Here is a 22,620-nt window from a genome sequence, read left to right on the forward strand (position 1 = left end):
GATCCCACGTTGCTGTGGCTCTGGCGTAGGCCGGTGGCTACAGCTCCGATTCGACCCCTAGCCTGGGAACCTCCATATGCCGTGGGAGTGGCCCAAGAAATAGCAAAAAGACAAAATAAATAAATAAATAAAATAAAAAAAATAAAATGTGCCTCAGAGTGGACCACCCAGAAGATGGAAAAGGGGAGCACTTGGCATTCATCCACTGGCTTGCATTGCCCATTGGTTAAGAGTCGCCCCAAGAGTATTAATGCCTCTATACTTCCAAGCTGCATATGTGAGGGACTGTGACAGATTCCCAAAGGGTCCTTCAAGGTGGTGGCAGAAAAGCCATAGGTGAGAAAGTAAGAGATAAGTAATGAAGCTAACAGGAGGTGCTACTTGGAAATGCCTGTGAGCAGAAGCACTATCTGCAGCAATCCTGTAGTAAAAGGTGAGCCGAGAGGAAAAGGGCCCAGGAGGGATCCACTACATCTCACATGCCAGTTCTAGCTCACTCATAGCGCCAGTTGGGAATCTGATATGGAGAAGAATCTGGAAGCTGATTCTGGACTTATCAGCAAAGAACCTAATGTCTGTGAAGTGGGAATTACGGTATTTCTTAAATTCATCCTCATGTCATGTCTTTGTCTCCTTGTTTTTGTCTTTGTAAGGAATGAAGGGCAGGAGGCTTATGGCTAACGGAGCAGCCGGAAACTGACATGCCTCAGCTCTAAGCTCTCCCCTTCATAGGAATGTTTAGATGTCACCACAAGGTGTAAAATAGAACAAGATTCTTTTATTAGGGGCCAACAAAACAAGTCTTTCATGAGTTGGATTGGCAGAGAATAAACTATTCCTTTGGATTAGTTTGCTTTTGATCGAAGAAAGTAAATCATAAAAAGCATGCCAATGAATGTTTTCCACATAAATATCATCAGAAGATGAAATGATAATTGACTTTTTAATGAAGAAAAAAGTGGTTTGTGTGATATGCATAATTCATACATCCCTGGGCTTCTTGTATTCCGGGTACATGTCTTATTTCAGCTATATCCTCTTGTCATGTAGCTTTGGGAAGTTCACCTCCTTCTCAGATACTTGTCAAACCCCTGGGATGAGAGAGGTGTACATTCTTCTCGTTGCTCTTTGTCATCTGTCTCTCAGAACTCCTTTTTCTGGCCTTGCCTTAGTCACCCATGCGTTTTTTTTACGTTTTTTAAATTAAAGTATAGTTGATGTACAATATGTCAATTTCTGCTGCACAGCAAAGTGACCCAGCCGTGTATATATATATATACACACACACACATATATATACACATCCAGAATTTACGATCATGATTTTATACACACACACTCACACATACATACATATACACATTCTTTTTTTCGTACTATCTTCCATCATGGTCTATCCTAAGAAATTGGATATAGTTCTCTATGCTATACAATAGGACCTCATTGCTTATTCATTCTAAATGTAACAGTTTGCACCTGCTAACCCCAAACTCCCCATCCATCCCACTTCCTCCCCTCTTAGCAATCACAAGTCTGTTCTCCGTGTCCATGAGTCTGTTTCTGTTCTCTAGATATGTTCATTTGTGCTACATTTTAAATTCCACGTGTAAGTGATATCATATGGTATTTGTCTTTCTGAGTTACTTCACTCAATATGAGAATCTCTAGTTGCATCCATGTTGCAAATGGAATTTTTTGTTTTTATCACCACTCCTGCTACCTGATCTCTCCTTTCTTCTTTTTTGCTCCAAATGTGCATAAATCACCTTCTCCTTCATTCCCCAAGCCAGCCATACCACATAGTGCTATTATCACAGGGTTTTAATAAAGATTTGGGGACAGGAGAGGGACCACAGCAGAGATGAAGAAGCTAACTTCATCGTTCCTGAAGAATTTGTCCAGTCCCTACCCAGGGGAATCCATCAGGGGCCATCTTAGCCGCAGATGCCTCAGATCGTGGGGGTGTGCAGTTTCCCACCTTCCCATTTCCTCACATTTCCTGGGGTCCCTAGTACTTCCTTCCCCTCTAGTTGCCAAGGACAAGTCAAGAATCCCTGTATCTTTATTATGCAACACAGTTGAGCCCCTGCTTTTTCTCAGTCCCTTTCTTTCAGACTAGCCCACAGGCAGTTCTTTAACAGAATAGCAATAAGACCCAGAAACAAGTCTTCCCAAATAAAAGTGATAATTCCTGCTACTCATTCAGAGCATAGCTCTAGTGTGTTTACTTTTTTAAAGGCAGTTTTATTTTCCTCATATATAAACAAAAATTTAATTCTTTAAAATAGGCTTGGAACTAGTTTAAGTTTGAAGCCCAAGACGTATTCCAGAGAAATGTCAGTACTTTGGATGGCCATGGAGGCTGAGGTAGGTGGAAATAGATTTTTTTAATGGAAAAGATATTTAAACTTAAGTCAAAACCAGAACAAAGGAAGGACATAAGGATGTTTTTCCTACCAAAGTACTAGAGAATGAAGCACTAGAGTTTACAATTATGATGATTTTACTTATGAATGTTGAGGTTTAGAGATGTCATGCATGGCGAAATAAATATACATTTTAGAATGAATCGAATATGTAACCAGATAAAATATAGCGTGAGTAGAAGAACCACAGAACAGTATTATTAACTAAAAGTCTTGAGTTGTGCACTAGGACATTAGACCTTTTACATTGGGATTAGAAAATCATTTCTGTAAGAGTTTTCTCCCCACTCCAACTAGAGATGGAATAAACCCCTTGGTATGGGAGGTGGACTATGAGGGCATTTGGAAAAGCAGACCTTTGTTATTAATACTCAAAAGCACCGAGGTGATTTTTTTTTTTTGGCAATGCTAATGATTTATTAAAGCAATTGTGAATGCTAAGGGAAAGAACTACTGTTTCCACCAAATGTAAAATCAATGCACCCTTTGGTGCCGAGTAGGGAATCATGTTTAAGCCAAGCAACAAACTTCATCTCAAATCATAATGAATGTGCTGAATTAAAGCTACAGAATAAACCTAAACAGCTTCAAGCAAATAGTTATCACGTTAGAACATTTCTAAGATCCTCAGTGAGAGGTAAACTAGGAAGAAAAATAATCTTGACTGTTATTCTGCAATTGGATTAGTTTCCCATTCAAGAAATACAGTTGTATTCCCTCCAACATGATTTTTCCAAATCAACAATACTTATAGAACTCTTTGTAGTACTTTGAAATGACATGGTCTTTTATACAGGAGTTATTTCAGGAAATTGATTTTTTATTCTTCAGAGACAAAACTTGCATCCAAGATAGCCAGGAACTCAGGGGCAGACATCTTTGTGAATAGCATTTTGCTCTGTCATTCCTAAGAACTAATAGAGAACTGCAAGCTAAAGAGTATGGGTTTGAGACTGGGGCATACCATGGGTATCAACTCCACTGTGGGCCCCTATTGCCAGTTCTTGCCATTCCAAAAATGAGGTATACCTGGCTTCCTGCAGATAAAGCTGTTTATAGATGAATATACAGAGGCTTAGGAATATCATGAGTGAGGAAGCCAGTAGGTGAGTCAAATTTGACTTTGTAAATTTTCTTCTTCCACTATAGGATGCTGTCTTCCATGATGACCCTTACTGTTTTATAAGTTATATGCCAGCTTTGTAAACACTCAAATTTCAGCCTGCAACCAATTTAAGTGCCTCTGTAATAAACTCTGTTATTGCATCTGAAATGTGGCTTGGACAGAACCTTCTTCCCTTCTGTTTCTCTGCCTCCTCGGCTTCCCCCTCCACTTGTCCTTGGAATGATTCATCTTTCCATCTTTTCAACAGGCATAGATTGTCCCTGAGGATGCTCATAGAACTTGAAATATCAGCCAGAATACCAGCTTTAAATTACAGTGAGAAATGGAGCTCTCAAGCTCTCCAGTGACTCACGTTTGTTGATCAGCACCCTCTGATCTATGTGGGATGTTGAATTTATAATTGGAAGATGGGTTGGCAAAATAAGAATTAGAACAAGAGCAATTAGCCGAGATGACTGGATGTAACAGGCTACAATGGCTCAGTGCATCCATTTCTGCATTTGGGATTTTGCTGTCATCGGCCTCAGCTGGTTGACCACTTGGACCAGGGCACTGACTCTTTCAGAAGGTGCTGTGGAGAGTGTTGAAAAATTGTTACTGTACTCGATATACCTAAACAATTTTTAAGAATTTAAAAACGGATGTTTAGTAAGTACAAGAATATTTATGAAATATGTATAAGGTGTAAAGAATAAATAACAGTAAAAATCTACTGTCCAGATAGAAACAAAAACAGAAATGACTGAGAATGTTGAAGTTACTTGTGTATTCCTTTCTCTTCTGTGTCCCATTTTCTTTCTCAAATAACTATGACCCAGCATTTTAGGTTTGTAATTTGATTTCTTTTCACAATAGTATTACCTTTTTCTTGAATCTCTAAATAGCAGATTGGCTTTAAATGAGTGGAATTACGATTTTATATATATATATATTTTATCTTCTTGTTTTGTGTAGCTGAAATTCACTAAATTTTTAATCCATAATAATTCATTGCAGTAACACACAACTTATTTATCTATTTTATTATTGATAGGCATTTGGGTCATAAAGAATTTGTTGAAATAATACATGTACATACATTTTGGGGTATTTCTCTTGGCCCAAAGTTACATGGATTTCCAGAAGAGGAATTCCTGAGTCATGGGGTATGTACATTTTCAGTTTTACTAGAAATTACAAATTGTGTTCGAAAGTGGTTGTGGCAACTATTGACACCTCTATTAGCTGTATAAAATTCATCTTTTTCCCACATCCTCACAAGTGTGTAAATTTGCCAGACGTTAATTTCCATTATGGATGTGATATTTTATCTCACTGTAGTTTGAATTTATACTTCTTCATTTCTAATAAGCCTGAGCATCATTTCCTGTGTTTATTTCCATTTATGATTATTCGTCTGTGAAGTTCTTATTTAAAATGTTGTTCTTTTTTTGGAATTGTTCTCTTGATGTAAGAGACTTGTAAGAAATGTTTTTTGGTTTACATTTTATTTTTAAAAACATAGTTTGGATATTAATATTTTATCAGTTTTATGTGTCAAAAAATCTTTTTCCCATTTTGTGTTTTATTTTAATTACTTTTATATCTGTTTAATGAAATAATAGAATTTAAATTGAAATCCTTCCCTACTGGGGGGTCATAAAGACACTCTCCTCTGTTGTTAGCTTTGCCTTTCTCATCTAAGACTAGTTTAATTAATTTTTTTAAGATAATAAGCAATAAGGATAGAATTTCATTTTTACCTCTAAGTACCCAAGTGTGCCTAGATAATTTATTGAAAAGTACATTCTTTCTCTAATGACCTGCTATACACCTTCTGTCATATATCCAAGATCCACATATAAGTAGACATGTTTTTTAAAACTTTCTATTTTTTCATTTGACTGTTCCATGGCAAGAACCTCTGTCTTAACTGCCATAATTCTAAAATAAGTACCTTTTCTTCTTGGCCTTTTGCTCTTCAGTGTACATTTTAAAATCAGCTTGTCAAGTACCACAAAGCACCTGTTGGGATTTTGATGGGAATGTCATTGAAATTATCAATCAGTTTGAGTATAATTACTGTTTCTATGATATCAAGACTTTTCATCCATGTGCATTATGTATGTATCTGTGTTTATTTAGGTTTTCTTTGTCTTTCAATAGGGTTTTATAATTTTCTTTGTAAAATTATTGAACAATTTTGTTATATTACTTCTAGATGTTTTATAATTTTGATGTTATAGACATACTTTTAAATTATCATTTATGCTTTTTTCCAATTCTCATATTTTTTATTACTTTTTATTGTCTGATTATTGATAAAGCCCTCCATTACAGTATATGCAAATGATGCTAGCAGATATCTTGTCTTTTTCCTAAGCTCAAAGGGAATGCTTTAAACATTTCATAATTAAATATGATGCTAGCTGTAGGTTTTCTGTACCTCCCATTTGTTTGTTTAAGCAAGTCCTCTTTTATTTCTAATTTATTTGCATTTAGTAAGGGATGTGGATTTTTATCAGTTGTTTTTTTCTGTTTCCATTGAGATGATTGTATGCTTTCTCCTCTCATCAATTAATATGGTAATGTACATTAATTTATTTTTGTATAAAACTTACGCTTCTAGAATCAACCTGCTGATGCATTATCTTAAAACATGCCTACACAATTCTGGATTGTATACATTAATATTCTAATTTTTGTATCTGTGTTCATGAGTAAGACTGATCTGTAATTTTGTTCTCATGCTCCATTGGTTTTTATTTTATTTTATTTTATTTGCTCTTTAGGGCCACCCCTGTGGCATATGGAGGTTCCCATGCTAGGGATCGAATTGGAGCTGTAGCTGCTGGCCTACACCATAGCCAGATCCGAGCCACGTCTGCGACTTACACCACAGCTCATGGCAATGGTGGATCCTTAACCCACTGAGCAAGGCCAGGGATTGAAACTGCATCATGGATGCTAGTCAGATTCATTTCTGCTGTGCCATGACAGGAACTCCTCCACTGACTTTTTATCAAAGTTATACTAACCTAATAAGGTAAGTTAGGGATTATCCCCATTTTTCTACAGACTAAAATAGTTTGTGTGAGATTGGAATTTTTTTCCTTGAATGTTTGGAGAAGGTTTTCTTCCTTGTCTATTTACTGGAAACTGCCTGCACCACTGACTGGACCTAGTTTTTATGTTGGGAGATTTTAAAGTTCAGATTCAATTTCCTTTGTAGTTATGTGACTATTTATATTTCCTATTTCTTCCTAAGTAGGTTTTGGTGAGTCATATTTCATCTAGAAGTCTATCTATTTTATCTGAGTTTTCAAATGCATCACATAAAGTTTCCCTTAGCCTACTTTTCAACCCTTTAAATCTTCAAAGCATCATTGATTAATTTATTCCTAATATTGTTTATGAGTATCTTTTCACCTTTTCAAAAATTTATCTTCAGATATCTTTGTACATTTTATTTGTTCTGTTAAAGTATATTGACATATTCTGTTACCCTGGTATTTTTCAGGCATTTTTCCTATTCTTTTATGAAGTTATTTCCTCTTCAAGCAATGGCATTCAGGATTTGATATTATATTGGACACTTGAAAAATCACTTTTTTTCTCAACAAGTACTTTAAATGCTTCTTAGGTATAAATCTGGGTAGAACTCCATTTGGAAAAATAATTATGAAACCAGTTTAATTGAGGATTTAGAATATTAAATGTTCCCTTATACAGTCTTAAGTAGGAGACAAACTGGGTGCTCATACAGACTTTTCTCTACTTTACCTCCATAAGCTTTTGCAGACAAGTCTGAACAGGTTGATTTTCAAATCCTCTAAGCAATCTACCAGTACAAAACACAGCAACCATCAGAAGAGGACAAACAAAACTCTGGCTGCTTCAACGTGAGGGCAAAAATAAAGAATGGGATTAGTTCTGAAGGTCAGAGAATCTATGTTTCCAGCCTTGTTTTATGCTGCATTCCCTAACTTCTCCTCTGCTGGCTAAGCAGGACCATGTATTGGTATCCAGACAGGACTTACACTTGCTTTGCTTAGGTTTTTTCCTCTGTCTGGAATTCTTTGCTCATATCTCTTTTGCCCAAAACACAGGTACCCTAAAGATACATGATGTTCTCCAGTTAAGGTTTCTGTCTTGCCTAGACTGTGCCGCTCCTTTGAACTCTTTTCACTCTGTTCACAGTAGTGGCTTCTGCTACTGTGCTTGTTGCACACAACCCCTCTACCCTTACCATTGCTCATATGACCAAAAGTTACACCTGACCAAAGTTAAGACACTCAGATCCCCTCTTCTACTAATCTCAAACTTGGGATTCAGAAGTTTCTGTGAGTCTCTCATGACCTGCCTTGAACCTAGATGGTGTGGGCTTTGAGGATGTCTTTTTGCAGCAACCATGCTGAGAAGTAGAAAAAGCCATACTATAAATAGAAATGAATGTAGATACACAGAGAAAAGATCGTAGACGTTGCTGACTCTGAAGTTCTAGATATAGTAACCTCTGTTCTGTTTGGCACGGGATTCTTGGTTCTAGTTTCTCATTGGGCTCAGCTGTACTTTCCACACTCAAGTTCCAAGAACTACCCTTGTATCCTTACATAGTAAAGCTAAAAGACCCCTTCCCTGCCTTTTTTTTTAAGCTTTGTCAAATCAGACAAGATTCTGCTGCTTGCAACCAAAATAAATTTAGGAACATCCTCTGTGAAGCCATTCTTTATTTCTCCTATTGAAATAAAAATATTTATATGAACAAATACTCAATTTTATTCCTCCACTCACTTACAATATATATATACATTTTAGGGCCACAACCCCTGTGGCATATGGAAGTTCCCAGGCTAGGGTCAAATTGGAGCTACAGCTGCTGGCCTACACCACTGCTCACAGCAACGCTGGATCCTTATCCCACTGAGTGAGGCCAGGAATCAAACCCACATCCTCATGGATCCTAGTCTGGTTCATTAGCTGCTGAGCCACAAAGGGAACTCCCTATACTATATCTTATTTATAAAAAAACACTCTTATACTTCTACTTTCTATTTTTAAGTTTTAGACTTAGACACACTGACTTCCTGTTAAGGAAGATGAGGACTTGCCTCTGTACCTATCCTCTCCTCTTTTTCTTTCTCTTTAAATTGTAGTTTTTTTTGATTCATAGCAAAATATGACATTTTCATACTTGTTAAAATCATCCTAAGTAAACTCTTTCCGTTCTGTCTACAGTTTCTGCCTTCTGGGATTTATACTCAGGGGGTGCTGATCTGCCCAAAATCTCCTCAGCCAATCTTTGAGTGAACGTCAAGGCTCAGACTTCTCTATTTACCAAAATCATAGAGGCCAGTCACCTGGATTACTGGTCTACACAGGCCAAATGGAAGAGGAGATGTGAATAAACACTGATAAATAACTAAGACAATAATAGTAATGATAAGACTTTCTTCCATTATACAATCCATTTGACCCCATTGTTAATGTTTACATTATTTTCTAAGTCAATTATTTTATTGTGGCAAGAACACATAACATGCGGTCTTAATTTTTAACGTGTACTGTATTGTTAACTATAAGAACAATGCTGTACAGCAGATCCCTAGAATTTATTCATCTTGAGTGACTGAAACCATTTATTGAACAGTAACTACATCTTCCCCTCCCTCCAGACCATGACAACTACCATTCTATTCTCTGCTTCTATAAGTTTGACTATTTTTGATGCCATATATATGGAATCTTGCCATATTTGTCCTTATGTGACTAACTTATTTCACATAGCATAATGTCCTGCAGACTCATCCATATTGACGCAAATGGCAGGATTTCCTTCTCTTTATGGCTAAATAATATTCCATTATATGTATACACCACATTTTATTTATCCATTCATCTGTCAACAGACACTTAGGTTGTTTCCATATCTTGGCTATTGTGAATAGTGCTATGATGTGTCTTGTGTGTCCTACCTTTTCATTTTCCCCTCATCCTACTTTGGTTGTGTTAGATCATTGTTCAATAGCTACATTTGAATGCATATGTAAATATTGTAATAGCTGAATCACATGCAATAATGTGATTAACTTTCCTTTGATCTGCTTTGTTTCTCTGAGTTTAATAATTGTCTTTTTAAGACATTTTTTTTAGTTTTCTATGTACCTGTTATTAATTCAGCCACAGATTTTCACCGACAGAACTTTAAAACTCTTCTACATATGGCAAACACATCAGCCACTCTGTAAATTTGTTTTATTTTCCTGGAGATGTCCCAATAAAGTCTCTTATTTTTCCTCTTCCAACATGGATCTGTTGCCATCAGCACAGTTTTTGTCCTGAAACTTTGTATCACCTCTCCCTCATGTGTAATTCTTCTGTTTCCTGGTTCTGAAGTTTTCTTTATTCTTGCTTTTGTCTCTGATGGTTTGGAAACTGTTTTCTTTTGCCGGTGCTCTAAAATTTCGTGATGATGTGCCTGAATATGGATCATTTTCATCCATTGTGGAGGATAAGTCCTTTCAGTCTGCTAAATTGTGACCTTAGCATTTGGAAATTTTCTCTTATTATCTCTTTGATAGTGGCTTCTTTTTTACTTTACTCTGTTGACCCTTTGAATTCCTAGTAACTAAAGTTTGGGCCTTGTGAGGTAATCCTCTAGTTTTCTATTTTCCACCTCTTTATCTTTTAAATTTAACTTTTTAGAAAATCTTTTTTTTTTTTTTTTTTGTCTTTTGTTGTTGTTGCTATTTCTTGGGCCGCTCCCTCGGCACATGGAGGTTCCCAGGCCAGGGGTTGAATCGGAGCTGTAGCCACCGGCCTACGCCAGAGCCACAGCAACACGGGATCCGAGCCGCGTCTGCAACCTACACCACAGCTCACGGCAACGCCAGATTGTCAACCCACTGAGCAAGGGCAGGGACCGAACCCGCAACCTCATGGTTCCTAGTCGGATTCGTTAACCACTGCGCCACGGCGGGAACTCCTGGACTTTTAATCTTATTCCATTGATCTTTATGTCTGTATTGATGCCAGTGACATACTGTCTTGATGATTGTTGCTTTTGTAGTAAGTTTTGAAATCAAAAATTATAAGCTCTATAACTTTTTATGTTGTTTTGGCTATTTTAAGTTCCTGAATTCCACAGGAATTTTAATACGAGCTTATCAATTTCTGCAAAGAACCCAGGTGGAATTCTTATAGATTGCATTGAATTTGTAGGTTAATTTGAGTTCCTCAGCTTTCTTCCATTTCCTCCCTGAAATGTTTCTGGTCTAGATTGGTATTCATGTCTTCCTTCCTGAGATATTGTAGGATGAGTGTAGAAAATACCAAGTTATTTGACTTTAACATGTAAAACCTTTATATGGAGGAGAAAATTATAGAAATAAAGAAATACATGCTTTTTAAAATCTCATATTTTAGATAAGAGATATTATTACATGATTTTTTCTAGAATCTAACATTTTTCCTAAGAACCAAAATATGGAGCACAGAATTTGAAACAGGGAAATTACCATATTTATATATGAAAATCCCTTAATTTTGGAGGGAAATAAAAGCCCTATATAAGAAAGACAAATATATATGATTTTTAATTCAGTTTTCATTCTGAATGAAGATGAAATAAATCCTAAAAATGTTCTTTTTCAGAACATTGGATTAAACAGTGGATTAAAAATCCAGCATTTTCTCTGAAGTGCAGGTTCCATCCCTAGCCCAGGAACTTCCATATGCCACGGGTGTGGCCAAAAAAGAAAAAAAAATGTTCTTTTTACTGGAGCAGAATTCTAGAAACTTAATAACACTAGGCAAAAAAGTTATTTTAAAGAGGTAGTAAATATTGCATACCTTTTAATGTTGTTAATAGTGATAACAATAACACCATTATCTACATAACCCCTTTACAGTTTACAAACATTGAATCTCTTTACATACATTATATCTCTTCTCTGTTTTATTTTTTTATTTTTTATTTTTATTTTTTTGTCTTTTTGCCTTTTCTAAGGCCGCTCCTGCGGCATATGGAGTTTCCCAGGCTAGGAGTCTAATCGGAGCTGTAGCCTCCGGACTACACCAGAGCCACAGCAATGCGGGATCTGAGCCGCATATGCAATTAATTTTATTTCACCCCTACAACAAATAGACCCTTTTTGTCTACATTACTGAATTTCTGTAAATGTGTGTTCTGAAGCTGTTATCTTCTGTTTGACCTATAATATTTCAGCATGTGGAGTAAGAGTTATTAACCTACTTTGTGCTATGGACCCCTTGGCAGTATGAGACAGACTCCTAAATCAGAAAAATATACTTAAAAACAGAGTAAGATACATAGAATAACCACAACAACAACGAAAAACCATTCTATTAAAATACTGCAGAGTTCCTATCGTGGCTCAGCGAAAATGAATCTGACTAGCATCCATGAAGACACAGTTCAATCCCTGGCCTTGTTCAGTGGGTTAAGGATCTGGCATTGCTGTGAGCTGGGGTGTAGGTCACAGACGTGGCTCGGATCCCTTGTTGCTGTAACTGTAGTGTAGGCTGGCAGCTATAGCTCCGATTTGACCCTTAGCCTGGGAACCTCTGTATGCTGTGAATGCAGCCCTTAAAAAAAAAAAAGACAAAAAAATATTGCTATTAAAATATTAAAAACTGAATTTCCCTTGTGGTGCAGCTGTTTAAGGATCCACTGTTTTCACAGCAGTGACTCAGGTTGTTGCTGTGACACAGGTTCTATCCTTGGCCCAGGAACTTCCACATGCTGCAGGTACAGCCAAAAAAATACATAAATAGAAACTACATAGTAATATATGTACTTTTTAAAATAAATATTTTAAGTAACAAGATCTTATGACGGTCTAATTACTTCTGTGGTTTTGAGGTAGAAAGAAATGAAAAAAATACTTTAAGATAACTGCAGAAATTTAATATAATATGGAAATAACTGATTTCTATTGGTGAAAAAGACATAGATTTGTTACCTACATTCAAAATTGAAGAAAATGCTAAATTTCAGTTAGAAGTTAATGAAAATAATAATACTTTTTTCCCATACATGTTCATGGACCCCTGGATTACATTCATAGACCCTTGAAGAAGGAAAAGAAATAGGAAATGTATTTTGTTTCAAATAAAACTCTAGAAAATCTTAATTCATCACTGCACTGCTGTGTGTATGTGTGTTGTTGTTTTGGGTTGAACTTTGATATTTGGTTCATACGCACAAGTGTTTTGCACAGCCATAGGAAATATACTCAGGCTGCTTGGCTTGATCTTTGTGCAGCTGAGATTCTGGGAAAGACATTGTACATATTTGAAGAATATGATCAGTTTTCTTGACTAATTTGTTATGTCATTTTTTTCAACTACTAGCTAGCTATGTCACTCAGGTAAAAGTTCAATGTCAACAGTTAAAAGTGATAACTGAAAACCTGGAAAACTTTCTAAGCTTATCTCATATTACCACTTGAAACATAGTCCAAATCTTTGCCAATTTCTTACCTCTTCCCTTTTTTTGGTGCAAACAGCTTCTGCACTAAGTAAATATTTATTTATTAACTATTACAACACCTGAGGATTTAATTCCAAGTTCAAGTTTAAAGTTAGGGTAGCCTTAGAGTTCCCTGGTGTCTTAATTTGTTATCATCACTGCTGTGGCTTGGGTTCAATCCCTGGCCCAAGAACTTCTGCATGCCATAGGGGTAGCCAAAAAAAACTTTTTTAATTTAAAAAATTTAATGAAGTATGAGTGCCTTTGACTGCGGTAAAGTAAAAAAATGGAATGAAGGGGAGGAGCTAGTAGACAAGAAACAAAGAAAAATAATGTCAAATCTTTTTCCAATGGCCTTTATGAGCAATACTCAAAAGAGGCAGAAAAAATGCTGAAATTTGGAATAGATTATGTTTTCTAGACAAACCTCAGTTCAAATTAGAATATACTTACAAGAAAGCTCATTAACCAAAAAAAACATGATCTCGTTGTAATTGGATCCTCTGAATTACATGTGTTATTGAGAACATTATGGTCAGGATTAGAAGCTACATATGACATTAAGAGATAAGTAAAATTTTGGGTTTTGTTTTGCTTTTATTGCCCTTCCTTCCTACATGCATGAATATATAAATTAATCAAAAAAGTGCTTTTGAAAATGTGACTTAATAGGAGCATTGGATTGGATTCCTGGGCTAAACATGTCAACCTAATTTGTCCTTTGACTCTTATACTTTCATTCCTTTGGATCATGAAATATTTTTTAAAATGTCACCATTTTCCAGATTTGTAATGTCTCTGGGAAGCATAAATCTGAAAGCCATCATTAGTTATTGTATAACTAGTGTAGGATTAATTGATAGATAGCTGACAGCTAAATTCTAGGACCCTGAAAGTAGAGAAGTGCATAACAGGAAAGATATAGGATGTGTATTCAGATGACCTGGACCAAATTCTTGGCTGCACTACTTTCTTTGATGATCAATTTCCAAATCTTTGAAAAGGTATTTATTATAATGTTTGCAATGCATATATTATAAGGATATTATATAAAAATTGCATTGTAGTTAATAAATGATGCTTTGGTCTTTAGTGCATTGCCTGAGTCAAAGAGTCAGGAAGGCAAATAAAAAGTGAGTGGAAAAGAATATTAATTTTTGATGATTTTGCCGGAAATGGGCTGGTAGGGCCCATTTTGGAGCTAAAAGGGCAAGAGAAATTTAAAATGCAGTTTCTATAGGAAGTTTACATCTGGAATGTTTCATTTTTATCTGTTCCTTATAAGTAACCTTTAGCATGTAATTACCAAGCACCTAACTCATGCCAGTGTGGAAATAATGAGGATTAGTGAAAAAGCTGTTGTACCTTCAGCTCTTTAGTCTAGCTGTAGTCTAGAGTTATAGATTTTTTTAATCCACATTCATTGACTTTTCTTCCATTCAACACTTTCAAATCACTATTTCCCAAAATCCTCAGGCCCTGACTAAAGAGATTTCTTTCTCAAAAACCCCAAGGTTTCCTCAAGCCATGGAAGCAGTAACCTTTGTGAAAGGACCTAGAAAATTATCTGACCAATTGTAAATTTTAATGCATGCATGCAAGTATTTATTATTTGTTTATTTAGTGGACCTAGCATGAAAAGCAACATGAGTATCCAACATGGGAAGAGATGTATGGCAATGTGGTAGTAGGCATCCAGATTGAGAAAGCATTAAAAATAAGCAATTGATCATTTTTATTTCAATGCCTCTTAAGGTGTCTACACAAAGATTACAGTAAAATTATAAAAATTAAATTAATTTTAATTACAGTAAATATATCCAGTGGATATCACACATTGACATTAGATGGCTATTCAAAACCAAATGTGTGAACATAATGCATTACAATATCATGTCTTTTAAAGAACACTATTTTAGGAGTTCCCGTTGTAGCACAGTGGAAATGAATCCAACTAGGAACCATGAGTTTGCGGGTTCAATCCCTGGCCTTTCTCAGTGGATTAAGGATCCGGCTTTGCTGTGAGCTGTGGTGTAGGTCACAGAAACAGCTTGGCTGTGGCAGTGGCTTAGGCCAGCAGCTGTAGCTCCAATTAGACCCCTAGGCTGGGGATCTCAATATGCTGCGGGTGTGGCCCTAAAAAGACAAAAAAATAAAAAATAAAGAACACTATTTTAGTATTTTCTTTTTCTCTGTCCTTTCACTTCACATTACCTTCACCTAGTTGCAGACTCCATTTGAAAAAGTAAGACACAAAGTGTTAATAAAGCAACATAATGGAAATTTTTTTCTGTCTTTTGCATAACCAAAACTACTAGAAATAGAACTATACTAGAAATCAGAAAATTTCTGTGAGCTTGGGCAAATCACTTAACCCATCTAAATATCTGTAAATATGACAGTACATGTAACTAGCCTGCCTACCCCATGATACTGTTGTGAAAATCAAATAAAATCATTCACAAGAAGGCTTTTTTTTTTTAACCTAACAAAGTGCCATGCAAGTGTAGGATGTTATTATTAGTTTGATTTGTATCCTCTGTGCTTCTCAGTCTGCTATTTTATTCAATGTGTATCTTCCTCATTGTACCCCTTTCGGAAGCTGTTCCATGGAATAGAAATAGGATCTCCTTTTATTGATTATTATATCTAACTGTCTAATGGAAATGTAGTGCTACATATGCTGGAGCCACCCCTGTTCATGCTCGGAACAGAAAGGTGTATCCTTGCTATAAAGAGTGCCACTCTTCACAGATTACCTAAGGATCCAACCCCATCCTCTGTCTGCACGATGATTTACAGTGCATACTATAATGGGAGATTATAATGCTGCAATCAGAGAACAGAGCTCCCGCTTGCATTACTGAATAAGCCATACATAATTCTTCACAGGTTGTACCATCTAACCTTAACAGTCTGAATAATGTAGCAGCAGAACAGGAGAAAAAAGTAATTTGGGAAATAAAACCAACCTGTTAGTAAGTGATACATAACACTGATAGTTCCCAAAATTAGTCTTTGTTCTCATTACATTTTTATCTTTCTGTGCGAGAAATTAATAGCAGTAATACTTTACGTATGCATGCTATATTGCACTTATAAAGAGTTTTTATGAAATATACTTTAATCCCTAAGGCCTCTTAATAAAGTAGGGAGAGCAGACTCATTTTAATTTTATAGAAAGGGAGATAAGTTTAAAAAATAGGTTAAAAACTTGCTCAAGATTATATACTTCATTAGTAGTAACTGTAAATCAAACTCAGGACATTGATTCTGTTTCTGTTTTTGTATTTCCCCAGCAGACATGTTCTAAAAGTTTATACAACACTGTGAAATCCTGATTGGCAACTGACTACCTCTCTGAGTGTTATGGTTTGAAGTAGAGAAGCTTCTAGCCTTTCTCCACCTGTGGTACAATCCTGAGTAAATTAAAAACAAAGTAACCACAATATCACACAAAAATAAATACATCACCATAATTATTTTAAAAAATTACTCTGTTAAAAGGCAAAATTCCTGATGTCCTAGTTGGACATATATCAGTTCATTGAGTAAAATATTGAAGTCGTTACCATCTTTTTCAGTTATTGTTTAATTATTCCTCTTCTACATGTGGTACAAATTTGATCATTTTAAGAGAGAGCATTACAGAAGATTTGCTCTGAGCTCAAAGTACATTCTTTGTTTCCCTGGGGATAAAAAGCCTCAGCCCTAAGGACAGCTCTGCCAGCTGAAAGAACCAATTCAGCAAGAGGAGGAGGATTTTACCTTCTGGTAGGGTCTTTATTATAGGTACTACTAAGGCAATTTTGGCAGAGTCCCATTCATATTTATCTTCGAACTCTGTCTTTCATTACATAAGAGGGCAAAGCAGAGACATCGCTTTTATGACATCAGAGAAATCTTTGCTAGTGGCTCTGCCCCATGCTTATGTAATCTAAGCAGTTCTAACAGTAGGGACATGGGAGAGATGTAGAGAGATGCTTTAAAAATTGTAATAGAAGTATTACAGGGTATTTTATGCATCAAGATACATTGTCCTTACTTTCACATTATGCTGCATTTACACAGCATAAGTAAGATAGAGATTTGGCAATTATCTAGCTTATGTGATCAATGGTAATGGACAGTCTGGTTAATTTGGCTTTTAGAAGTAGATTCTTAGCAACAACAACTGAAATGCCAAGAGAGCTCTTAAATGAATTTCCTTTAATTTTTAAGGTAAATTGCAATTCCTGATTTTATTTTCCAATTACCACATGATGTTTTCAATGGTATTGTTACAATAATAACAGTTTGTTCTTAAAGAGTCCCTTGTATTCAATTAGTTCAAAGTACATTTGGGTATATGTAGGTTATCAATTTCCATACAGCCTTGTGAAATGAATATGAGCTGCAAACATTGGTAACTCTACTATTTTCACTATCCCTGTTCTCTGAATTCTAGTCATAGTTTTATTTCCTTGTGAAATTTCATTTACTGTGTGTGTGTACACTGACAATTCTTCATACATTTAGAGGGATTTTTTTTTTTTTTTTTTTTTTTTTTTTTTGCTTTTTAGGGCCGTACCTGTGGCATATGGAAGTTCTCAGACTAGGGATAAAATCAGAGCTACAGTGGCTGGCTTATACCATAGCCACAGCAACGCAGGATCAGAGCCACGTCTTCAACCTGCACCATAGCTCACAGCAATGCTGAATCTGAACCCACTGAGCAAGGCCAGGGATTGAACCCACAACCTCATGGTTACTAGTTGGATTTTTTCCACTGCACCACAACGGGGGAACTCCTAGAGGGGTAAAATTTTAATGCTTATTCTGAGAGTTTCTCAGCTAAACTTATCTTCTTTCATTCTTGGACACTATGGTTTATTTTTGTCAAAATGTTCATTCACACACTTAAGTGAATATGTATCAGACACATTGCCGATTTTATACAAAGCTCTGAACTGGGTTTTGGTTTGACTCATGAAATTGCCAATGTACAGCTACTTTTTTTTTTCCACTGTATAGCATGGGGACCAAGCTACACATACATGTATACATAATTTTTCCTCCCACTATCATGTTGCGATTCAAGTATCTATATATAGTTCTCAATGCTACACAGCAGGACCTCGTTACAAATCCATTCCAAGAGCAATAGTTTCATTCCATTAACCCCAAGCTCCCAATCCCTCCCACCCCCTCCCTCTCCCCTCAGGCAGCCGCAAGTCTATTCTCCAAGTCCATGATTTTCTTTTCTCTGGAAAGGTTCATTTGTGCTGTATAAGTTATAAGTGATATCATATGGTATTTGTCTTTCTCTTTCTGACTTATTTCACTCAGGATGAGAGTCTCCATGTTGCTGCAAAAGGTATTATGTCATTCTTTTTTATATCTGAGTAGTATTCCATTGTGTATGTATACCACGTCCTCCTAATCCAATCGTCTGTTGATGGACATTTGGGTTGTTTCCATGTCTTAGCTATTGTGAATAGTGCTGCAGTGAACATGCAGGTGCATGTGTCTTTTTTAATGAATGTTTTGTCCAGATATATGCCCGAGAGTGGGATTGCTGGGTCATATGGAAGTTCTATGTATAGATTTCTAAGGTACCTCCATACTGTTCTCCATAGTGGCTGTACCAGCTTACATTCCCACCAACAGTGCAGAAGGGTTCCCTTTTCTCCACACCCCCTCCAGCACTTGTTATTTGTGGATTTATTAATGATGGCTATTCTGACTAGTGTGAGGTGGTATCTTGTGGTAGTTTTGATTTGCATTCCTCTAATAAGAGGGATGTTGAGCATTTTTTCATGTGCTTGTTGGCCATCTGTATATCTTCCTTGAAGAAATGTCTATTCAGGTCTTTTGCCCATTTTTCAGTTGGTTTGTTGGCATTTTTGCTGTTGAGTTGTATAAGTTGCTTGTATATTCTAGAGATTAAGCCCTTCTCCATTGCATTGTTTGAAACTATTTTCTCCCATTCTGTAAGTTGTCTTTTTGTTTTCTTTTTGGTTTCCTTTGCTGTGCAAAAGCTTGTCAGTTTAGTTAGGTCCCACTGGTTTATTTTTGCTCTTATTTCTGTTGTCTTGGGAGAATGACCTGAGAAAATATTCATAAGGTTGATGTCAGAGAGTGTTTTGCCTATGTTCTCTTCCAGGAGTTTGATGGTGTTTTGTCTTATATTTAAGTCTTTCAGCCATTTTGAGTTTATTTTCATGCATGGTGTGAGGGTGTGTTCTAGTTGCATGCAGCTGTCCAGTTTTCCCAGCAATTCTTGCTGAATAGACTTTCTTTTTCCCTTTTTATGCTCTTGCCTCCTTTGTTAAAGATTAATTGACCATAGGTGTTTGGGTTTATTTCTGGGTTCTCTGTTCTGTTCCATTGGTCTATAGGTTTGTTTTGGTGCCAGTACCACACTGTTTTGATGACTGTGGCTTTGTAATATTGCCTGAAGTCTGGGAGAGTTATGCCTCCTGCTTGGTTTTTGTTCCTCAGGATTGCTTTGGTAATTCTGGGCCTTTTGTGGTTCCATATAAATTTTTGGATTGTTTTTTCTAGTTCTGTAAAAAACATTATGGATAATCTGATGGGGATTGCATTGAATCTGTAGATTGCTTTGGGTAGAATGGCCGTTTTTACAATATTAATTTTTCCAATCCAGGAACATGGAATATATTTCCATATATTTATGTCATCTTTAATTTCCTTGATTAATGTTTTATAATTCTCAGCATATAAGTCCTTTACCTCCTTGGTCAGGTGCATTCCCAGGTATTTGCTTTTTTGGGGTGCAATTTTAAAAGGTGTTATATTTTTGTATTCCTTTTCTAATATTTCATTGTTAGTATACAGAAATGACTGATTTCTGAATGTTAATCTTATATCCAGCTACTTTGCTGAATTTGTTAATCAGTTCAGGTAGTTTTTGGGTTGAGTCCTTAGGGTTTTCTATGTATAGTATCATGTCATCTGCATACAGTGACAGTTTTATCTCTTCTCTTCCTATTTGGATGCCTTTTATTTCTTTTGTTTGTCTTATTGCTGTGGCTAAGACTTCCAAAGCTATGTTGAATAGCAGTGGTGATAGTGGGCATCCCTGTCTTGTTCCAGATTTTAGTGAGAAGGCTTTCAATTTTTCTCCATTGCATATTATATTTGCTGTGGGTTTGTCATAAATGGCTTTGATTATGTTAAGGAATGTCCCCTCTATACCCACTTTGGTGAGAGTTTTTATCATAAATGGATGTTGGACGTTGTCAAGTGCTTTCTCTGCATCATTGAGATGATCATATGGCTTTTGACTTTCCTTTTGTGAATATGGTATATGACGTTGATTGATGTGAGTATGTTGAACCATCCTTGTGAACCTGGCATGAATCCCACCTGGTAATGGTGTATGATCTTTTTGATATGTTGTTGGATTCAGTTAGCTAAATTTTGTTGAGAATTTTTGCATCTATAGTCATCAAATATATTGGCTGATAGTTTTCTTCTTTGGTGTTATCTTTGTCTGGTTTTGGAATTAGGGTGATGGTGGCCTCATAGAATGTCTTTGGGAGTGTTCCTTCTTCTTCAAACTTTTGAAAAAGTTTAAGGAGGATGGGCACCAGATCCTCTTTGTATGTTTGGTAGAATTCGTCTCTGAAGCCATCTGGTCCTGGACTTTTATTTGTAGGGAGTGTTTTTATGACGTATTCAATTTCATTTCTTTTGATTTATAAAAACTTCAATCCCATATGGTTAAGTCTGATGTATAAGAGATGACATGAGTATTTTTAAAAGGCTAGAGTGAAGAGGGGAGATTTTTTGGAGGTAGTGACATTTAGAATTTGGCCTGGCATTATTAGATTTCAATAGTGATACAGTAATGACACTATTCCAGAGCATAAGTGGGACATACAAGATAATAGAAGTAGAAAACGTATACAGTGGGCTCAGAGATTTGCAAGTTGTTGAGTTAGCCTGATGCCTGTATAGAGTGTGATACAAGCCTAAAAAGAAAGCCTAGAGGAAGTTCCTGTGAGGCTTACATGACAACTGATTAAGGAGACTGGGCTTTTTCTGTTGACAAATGTGAACTCATGGGGGGTTTCTTGTAAAGGACATTCAGTAATGGAGGCAATGCCCAGAATGGACCAGAGGTGGAAGATCACAGAGAAAGGGAGACCAGGTAAAGGTAGTAATGGCTCGGATGAGAGTCAATTAAGTTGAAAGATGCCAAAGTGAAAGATCTGTCAGGCACTGATTATCAGGATTGAGAAGAATCAACTGTGATTTTACGTATTGAGAATGGTATCTGGCAAAATAGTGCTGTTTCACAGATGATTATGACAGAAGGAGAAACTGTTCATGAGAAAAGATTCTGACTTCAGTGATAGAGATGTGGGAAAATACATCAACATGAAAAGGTCTAACTCAGAGTAGAAGTCAGGAATATAACATTAGAGATAAAAATTCGACCCATTGGTACTGCAAACCAAGGGAGGAAACATACAAGTAGAAAAACTAAACTAAGTGGTCTATGTCAAATATAAAGACCTCCCACAGCTGAAAATTCTGGATCCAATATTTTTTTTAATCTTCAAAGCATTAAAAGCTGATAATAATATAAGGAATGTGAGGTCTATGAGGAAAATGGGGACCCAGAGATACAGTACCATTGCCTTCAGGACTTTTGCTAGTTTCTACAAACTTGAACTTTTTTTTAACTGAAGTATAGTTGATTCACAATGTTGTGTTTGTTTAGGGTGTACAGCACAGTGATTCAGTTATATGTATATGGCTACCTATTCTTTTTCAGATTCTTTCCCTCATAAGTTATTACAAAATATTGAGTATAGTTCCCTGTACGCTAAAGTAGGTCTTTGTTGGTTATCCATTTTATATATAAGGGTGTGTGTGTATCTTTTAATCCCAAACTCCTAATTTATCCCTCCTCCCCCTTTCTGCTTTGGTAACCATAAGTTTGCTTTCCATGTCTGTAGGTCTATTTCTATCATTTTTTTTTAGATTCCATATATAAGTGATGTCACATGATATTTGTCTTTCTGTTTGGCTTATTTCACTTGATATGAGAATCTTTAGGTCCATCCACGTTGCTGCAAAAGGCATTATTTAATTCTTTTTATGGCTGAGTAGTATTACACTATGTAGATACAGATATAGATATGAATTTATTTACGCATTAATCTGTCAATAGACATTTAGGTTGCTTCCATGTCTTGGCTATTGTAAATAGCACTGCAGTAAACATTGGAGTACATGTATGTTTTTGAATTACGGTTTTCTCTGGATATATGCCCAAGAGTGGGGTTGCTGTATCATGTGGTAGCTCTATTTTTAGTTTTTTAAGTAATCTCCATGCTGTGGCCCATAGTGCTTGCACCAATTTACATTCCTACCAACAGTGTAGAAGGGTTCCCTTTTCTCCATACCCTCTCCAGAATTTATTGTTTGTAGACTTTTTGATGATAGCTATTCTGACCAAGTGTGAGGTGATACCTCATTGTAGTTTTGATTTGCATTTCTCTAATAGTTAGAGATGTTGAGTATTTTTTAGGTACATCTTGGCCATCTGTATGTCTTTTTTTGCCTTTTTTAGGGATGCA

General features: G+C 36.1%; 1 protein-coding gene across 19 annotated transcripts in view; it reads left to right on the top strand.

Annotated features, from left to right (window-relative positions):
* Positions 1-22,620, top strand: part of ASB4 (ankyrin repeat and SOCS box containing 4) — a 431,270-nt gene that overhangs the window by 323,994 nt on the left and 84,656 nt on the right. The window contains exons 10-13 of one of the 19 annotated variants that reach the window (XR_014815844.1): positions 2,289-2,367; positions 3,800-4,200; positions 4,586-4,697; positions 8,770-9,834. The exons of 13 other annotated variants lie outside the window; for them this stretch is intronic. Coding sequence is in view for 2 of the 6 variants with exons in the window: in XM_021102416.2 (XP_020958075.1) it covers positions 3,800-3,816 (17 nt within the window). In the remaining 4 variants the exon portion in view is untranslated. Of the gene's footprint in view, positions 1-2,288; positions 2,368-3,799; positions 4,201-4,585; positions 4,698-8,769; positions 9,835-22,620 lie in introns of those variants that run through there. 5 more of the 19 variants (XR_014815843.1, XR_014815841.1, XR_014815842.1 and 2 more) reach the window with 5 other exon arrangements.

The sequence above is a fragment of the Sus scrofa genome, chromosome 9, assembly GCF_054392235.1.
Source record: "Sus scrofa isolate SSC_HxYL_T2T_F1_AM1 chromosome 9, Sscrofa_HxYL_maternal_Yorkshire_Landrace_v2.0, whole genome shotgun sequence".
In the NCBI taxonomy this organism is placed as follows: Eukaryota; Metazoa; Chordata; class Mammalia; order Artiodactyla; family Suidae; genus Sus; species Sus scrofa.